This window comes from Sinohyriopsis cumingii, chromosome 13, assembly GCF_028554795.1.
Source record: "Sinohyriopsis cumingii isolate HCF-2022 chromosome 13, ASM2855479v2, whole genome shotgun sequence".
NCBI lineage: Eukaryota > Metazoa > Mollusca > Bivalvia > Unionida > Unionidae > Sinohyriopsis > Sinohyriopsis cumingii.
The window spans coordinates 46,048,389-46,055,799 of record NC_142973.1 but is presented as its reverse complement, the minus strand read 5'-3'; the positions used below and the strand labels follow the sequence as shown (position 1 = coordinate 46,055,799).

The 7,411-nt window shown below is 37.8% G+C and overlaps 1 protein-coding gene across 1 annotated transcript; it reads right to left on the bottom strand.

Annotated features, from left to right (window-relative positions):
- Nucleotides 1-2,760: 2,760 nt before the first annotated feature.
- Nucleotides 2,761-6,879, bottom strand: LOC149785345 (uncharacterized). The gene has a single exon (XM_089979900.1). The coding sequence runs from the start codon at nt 6,824-6,826 to the stop codon at nt 4,529-4,531; it is 2,298 nt and encodes a 765-aa protein (XP_089836026.1). The 5' UTR covers nt 6,827-6,879; the 3' UTR covers nt 2,761-4,528.
- Nucleotides 6,880-7,411: the final 532 nt, after the last annotated feature.

The following is a 7,411-nucleotide window of genomic DNA, read 5'->3' as shown; positions in this document are numbered from 1 at the left end:
TGCTATTCAAGGTCACTATTTACATAAGGCATGTTACTCAGTCACTATTTATATAAAGCATGTTATTCTGAGCCACTATTTACATAACACATGTTACTCAGAGTCAATATTTGGAATATAGTTTGTGATCACAACGATGTTCGGATGAGACATGCTCCACTGATACATGTTAATCTGAGTCACTTTTTATAAAACACATTTACTCTGATTCACTATTTATATAACGCATGTTACTTTGAATCATTATTTATGTAACGCATGCTACTCTGAGTCACTATTTGGAATATAGTGTGTCATCACAACGATGTTTAGATGAGACTTAATCCACTGACACATGTTACTCTGATACATTATTTATACAACACATTCACTGAGAATCGCTATTTCTATACGCATGTTACTTTGAGTCACTATTTGGAATATATATATATATATATATATATATATATATATATATATATATATATATATATATATATGTGTGTGTGTGTGTGTGTGTGTGTGTGTGTGTGTGTGTGCGTGTACGGATTGTGGGGGGCGTGTTCTGTTTTGAGTTTTTTGTCCCAGTGGTTAACAATCTATAAAATGTTTGACTGGTAGGAATAGACCCAGCAAGCGAGAATTTGTTTTTTTCCTTCCACAGAAGGAAATTTGATTATTTTCCCATTTAAAACTGCGAAGAAGTCACTCATACTCATTGAGATGTTGTTAAAAATGTATGACATACTCTGTCTCTGGAGTGTGAGAGTGTAATAACTAATTAATCATAATAGAATGAAAAGAATAATCAATTTTTGTTTGTAACAGTTAATAATGTCTCTGTCAAACGACTCAGATTTTACTGAGGCGGCCACATAGACTGATGTGCACGAATATGCATGTATGGCTGTCTGTGTGTTGAGTGTGTGAGAGAGAGACAGAAAGACAGACAGAGAGACAGAACACCAAAACATGGGGTGGGGATTTTTAGAATTGTCACGGTACGATACCCTGTCTTGACCTCTATTTTGATTTGAATAAATTTTACACGCAAATCTGAACATCCATACCAAAATTTAAAACACGTACATCAGATGTGTTATAGGGGCCCCGAGTGGCCGAGTGGTCTAAAGCGCTCTCCGTTACGGATCACTGCCATCTCCCCTCTGTCTGCGTGGGATCGAGTCTCGATTCGGCCAATGTGGGAATGTGAGAAAGCTTGCCAGTAGCTTCTCGTGGGCCGGTGGTTCTTTCCGGGGTTTTCCCGGGTTCTTCCTCCACCATTAATACTGGCCGCCATGTATAACCTATCGTGTGCTGAAAAATGGCTTTAAACCCCACAACAACAACAACAAATCAGATGTGTTATAACACAAAGAAATTAGTACATGTAGTTTGTATACAAGGGCATTGGATTGGACCAGATCTGACAAAAAATAACGTGCTTTTAAATGCTCAAATGTGTCGTTGTTAGGATGAAATAACGTGCATATGCAAGACACATGGATTTGCTAATAGAACGGGCGGTGTACACACACACACACACACACACACACGATTTATAATAAATTCACAGGCCTTCATATGTTTTGAATTTGATTATTTTAAAATCTCCAGAAATGAATCAAAGATGTCAACATTATCATTCTCTATCGTGTTGTGCTTGATTAATCCAAGGTAAACAATGAATACTCTTTTCGGCAAGAATAGCCCTAGCGAACGGTTATGGAATTTTATTCTATCCATGAAAATATACTGTTTTATGCAGTTACGAGAGCAATGAAGTCAATCAAGCTCATTTGCCTGCTGTCATTCTCTGTGTATAGAGAGCACGTGAGACATAACTAATAAATCATTGTAAAAGGAGAGACTAATCGATATTTTTGTAACAGTATTCCTCTCTAAAACCCGCTGATATCATGTTTTTTCTCTCATAAAACATGTGTGTGTGTATGTGTATGTGTGTGTGTTTGTGTGTGTGTGTGGGGGGGGGTGGGTGTGTGAGAGAGAGAGAGAGAGAGATCATCATAGCATTATGAAACTAGATAGACATTTTGATATTTTTCAAGTTACGATCCGTTGATCTGATATCCGAATCCATTTTAATGAATTGTACACGTAAATCTAGGTTTCAGTACAAAAAAATTAACTCTTGTGAAAATTAACAGCAACAGCCTTGCCCCATGGGCCGGGGATGGATCAAAATTGACAAAGTAGCAACGTGTTTATGTAAGTTCTTATTGCCATCCTTTTTCGGTGCTGGAATAACGATAGGCAAACATACAATATACGAGATACACGCAGGGTTACCAATCGCACAGAACAACGGGCCCACCCCCAACCACACACAAACACATACATCGTCGGGTTTTATTTAAAGAACAATCTCCGTGTTTGGGGGCTTGAAAAGTGCAGTGATTATCATATGATAAGTACACCAGATACATGCTCTCTTTAAACAGCATCATTCTACCAAGATATTTGTCAAGAAACAAACTTGCTGCAGACATTAATTTTGCCAGGAGAGGAATTGTAGATTAAAGTTACTTAAGTAGTTAAGTACACTTGCACTCCATTTTTTCGTTTGAATACTCCACTAAATTAAATGCTTGATATGTGAACACCGTTGCAAAATCCAAATATGTAATAAAACACGCACGCACACGCGCGCGCGCGCGGACATAGAGAGACATTCTCTTACTTGTCAAAATGAAAGAATACACAAAAGTAGTAAAATATAGTCACATTTACTCAATTACAACATTTATTTAACATATTGCGTACAGTACATAAAATAAAATGCAAGTAAACGTGCGTTTGATAAAAAATAAGGATATCTTAACACACTGGAGACAAATTCTTACAGATTATAGCAAAACTGGCCATAAGGTCGAAAATAGGTAATCTAACTTTACTATATTCCAGCAAGTGTTCCTAAGATACACTTGCGTTGTCATTCGAATCAAATTTGGTGAATATCACGCTTGCTACCGGAGCAGAAGACGCCGAGGGTCTAGTACAAGAATTGCTGAACTTGCGACCAGAAGAATGGAGGTTCAAATATTCATATGCCTAATATATATATATATATATATATATATATATATATATATATATATATATATATATATATATATATATATATATATATATAGACATTCGCAACTTCTCGGTCAATTTCGTAAATAATCGTGCTGAGCCGTAGGATTTCACCTCGAAGCTGCGAATATTTGCCGACATTAATGATGAAGGACTTTAGAAAAAAAATGCAGCATGTCTTGTCAACGACCTTTTACTGGCATTCATTCCGGTATTAAAATCCAGCAGTTTCTATATCTGCAGGCCTCGTATATTTCGACAAAAGAGTTTGACTGTAGTAATCCTGAAATATGTTGAATCCGATAAAGAAGAAAACCTTTCAATGTTATTGTTAACGTCACGAGGACATATTAAGAACCTTTTCTTCTTGATCTGCCTTACAGCTCTCTAATCGCCGAGTGGTCTAAAGCGCTCTTCGTTACGGATCACTGCCATCTCACCTCTGTCTGCGGCGGTTCGAGTCTAAGATTCAGCCAATGTGGGTATGTGAGAAAGCTTGCCAGTAGCTTCTCGTGGGTCGGTGGTTCTTTCCGGGTTTTCTCTGGTTCTTCCTCCACCATTAATACTGGCCGCCATGTATAGCCTATCATGTGCTGCAAAATGGCGTTAAACCCCACAACAACAACAACAATAACAACAGCTCTCTAATCGTGTTGTGTTACTTATGCCTTCAGTATATTTACGTCTGTAAAGTACGACAGTTATTACGAGACGGCAAGAATAAATCAACAGAGGACACACTAACGCTGCTTACGGTTTACCTCAGAATTTTCAAAAAAAAAAAGTCATTAAGACAGATTGCAAATTTCCTGACGTAAGGTACATTTTCACATGCACCCCCCCCCCGAAAAAAAAAACAAAAAAAAACAAAAAAAAAAAACAAATGAAAAACGTGCATTTGGAATAATTTCGACATTATTCATCATATCAACACCACATTTAACCGTTAAGAAAGATTCTGGACACGTCGAGTTTTTATGACTTTTAGGACGAGTGACCTTTGAGTGAAGAACATCATATTCTTGAAAACATATGAAATTATGACTGAAAAAATAATTAAATAATATAATTAACTATAAATCCGTGTATAAAATTTGAAAATAAACGAGTGCGATAATCATACTACTTTACGTTGCACACCCCTTTCTTGTTACAAATTGTCCCGCAGTCATATATTAGAATTTTAAAAGAAAATAAGTGTGTGCAACAAATATACTAACATATTTTTGGTAGTATGGTGAACGATACTAATTCTAGTTTTCAAGTTACAAATCGTCATGGAATTTTAACAAATAAATCATTCAAAATTTCACCGGGGAGGGGATACATACTTATTTTTTTGTTAATTGTATACAACATTTGTTGCTGATTCATTTCTTGCAAACGAACATTTGTGTGTATCGCTTGATGGAGTTTAGTCATGAACTAAGTGACTTACGTGCATGTTTTGTCACATATGTATCACGTGCGCAGTGAAATCGATAGCGTCATTACATTCCTTGCCACACACGTTGCACTGCCACGGATTGTTCACGTTATGAAGACCCATGTGAAGATAATAAATCGCTTTCTGTAGGAATATAATCTGACAATGTTTGCACATCAAAGATTGGCCTTGGTTTCTGCCCGTTTCCGTTGGATCACTGTCCTGGCTATCCATGCAGGCTTCTTTCGATGTAGATCTTCCACGTAAATGAAGATCAACAAGTGGTGTACTACTCATGCCTTTTAAACCTTGACCATTGCATACAGTGTTCTCATCGCCATCGAGTTTCTCGTTTGGCTTTAGTTTAATCTCTTTAGTTGTAAGTGAAGTTTGATCCTGCAGTTCAATGGGTGAATTTATTGTAATTGCGTTTCGAATTTCTCGTGTACTCAAGTCCATTATATAACTGTATCCGCCAAGGTCATCACTATCATCCTGAGATTCGTCAGAAGGATTAAGTCCTATGTTATTAGAATTGTCCTTGATTTTCGCATCATCATTGTTTGTTACTGATTTTTCTGTCAACTCCATTACTCCCCTTTCTCGAGATAAAAATGGCCCCGGTTCTAAGGCGTTAATTTTTTGAAACTGGCCAATGGGTCCTGCTGAACAAGGTCGTTCTTGCACAACACAATGATCACGTGACTTTGCGATCGGACAGCTGTTGCTTCGCTGTGAATTCATAATAAACACATCTGTGTCAACAATGTGCACTTGTGCTTCTTGAACTCCTGTTTTCTTTAAACACAGAGGCTTTTCCTTAGAAGATGAAGGACAGCAGTTTTTGTGTTTCTCTCGTTCAAGTTGAGATAAAACGTGATCGCTGCATAAGTCACAGAAAGAGCCAGATTTCTCATTAACATCGCACGTTGATGACTTTGGCATTTCCCGGTCGGATACTTCTTCCTCTGATGCACCGACGTCACCCTTACTAATCGAATACCCTGGCAAAGAAACTTCTCTAACAGGCGTTTTACCAGATGTGGTAATATTTAGTTTCTCGTTCTGGTCAAGAAGTAATTCTTTGTCAATACGTGCAGACATATACATTCTCTTTGCATGTTCAACAAGAGGTTCAGGAAACCCTTCCCGTTTTCTTCCCTTGGTTGTTAGACCTGGTGTTTGTTGCTCAATAGTGTGAGACAAAACGTGCATTGCCAGTGCGTCACATGAAAAACATCGCTGCCCGCAAATATTGCATCGAAATTGAGAGGGCTTGTCTGCGGTCAGGCAAGGTGGCTTCTTCGGAACAGCAATCATCTTCCTATGATCTGTCACATAGGAACCATTCTGCATACCTTGTCCTGTGTGCACGGACATAACGTGCATCGACAGGGAATCTTGATCTGCAAAATATGTACCGCACAAAATGCATATGACTTTTAGATCTGGTTCTGAAGTGCCAGTAGACTTGAATCCCCAATATCCAGTATCGTTTGACTTCAAAGTTTTATTAACCACCTTTTCCAGAATAGAGTTCAGATACTCGTCTCTATCCACCTGTCCGGTGATATCTTCCAAGCGTCTTTGGTTTGTTTCACCACTATTTAAAGCCTGCTTTATTTTCCCACTTTTGTCAATAATATTTAGTTTAGATCGCTGGCTAAAAGAGGTGCCGAAACATGGACCCTGGTTTCCAATTGGTTCGCAAGTTTCATTCATCGCGCGCATCATCCTGTGCATTGCATAAGAATCTCGCGAGACGAAAAGGGCCTTGCAATCAGTGCACGTGAACATATACTGAGACTGAATCGCCGCCCTATCGTCTAAATCTCTGTCAATCCCTTCCTCTTGGGGCAATGTGCCAGTCATGCCAATGCGCTCAATCCACCTATTTTTACTCCTGTGGGATAAAGTATGAGTACTGAAACTTTTGAAGGTCTTGAACTTTGCATGGCACAGTTGACATGCGTACCGGAAGTAAATGGATGGAGAAGTATCTAATCCATCAAGGTTTCTTTGAATCATTCCTTCCGGATTAAAAAAGTTCTTGTAACTATGTTTTTCTTTTAGGTGTCGCTTCAGCTCATTCCTGTTTTGATAAGATGTGTTACACAATAGACATAGTAGCTCGGGAGCGCTTTCCTGTTGACAACCATTTTCAGTTTCGGTTAAGGTCGTAACTGGATGCTTTGTGATTTCCGATTTACCGGAATTTGCGTTAGTTCCGACTTCAGGATAAACCTGTTGCAAGACTTGATGGTTGTTGTAATCTTCCGGTGCTTCAGTCTTAATCTGAACTATTTGATGACAACTTTCCATTTTACCAACCCGGTCAAAATAAAAGGAAACTTTGCTTGCTGTTTGTTAATGCCTTCTTTAGTGTAACATCCAGTGATTTAGCGAAGTGTTTCGTAGAACCTCCTTCTATACAGTGAAGTTTTTAGGCTAATCCCATGAAAGCGTAAGTCATGTTTTTTCTTTCTCCACAGAAATAAAATTGTTTGAACGCTGCATTGTCTGCGGGAAGACTGTATAATACAGTGATGGTTTCCAACTCTAAATGTATCGGTCTATCTAAATTATTTACACTTGCTTCGTTTGCTAAATAAATAATTTGTAGAACTGCATTCTTAATAATCGAAATAAATGAAAATAATTTGCGAGCTGTCTAAATTTACTATAAATAATAGATCAGTCTTTAGCTGTCGACCCACTCGCAAGGTAGTGTGTATTAATAATAAATGAACCCCGTATAAAGACAACTCATTGTGTTTAAACGAATGAGGTTCTTCGGTTGAGTACGATTTGAAATCAATATTTTTTCATTATAAGGTTTGAAATAGAATCAAAACCGTTTTTTTTTCTAAAATATTTTGCAAAAAGAGCGTTGCAAGTGTGCTGCTA

What these genes read in the sequence shown, in the direction of transcription:
- LOC149785345 (XM_089979900.1), bottom strand. Translation starts at nt 6,826, where the DNA reads ATGGAAAGTTGTCATCAAATAGTTCAGATTAAGACTGAAGCACCGGAA.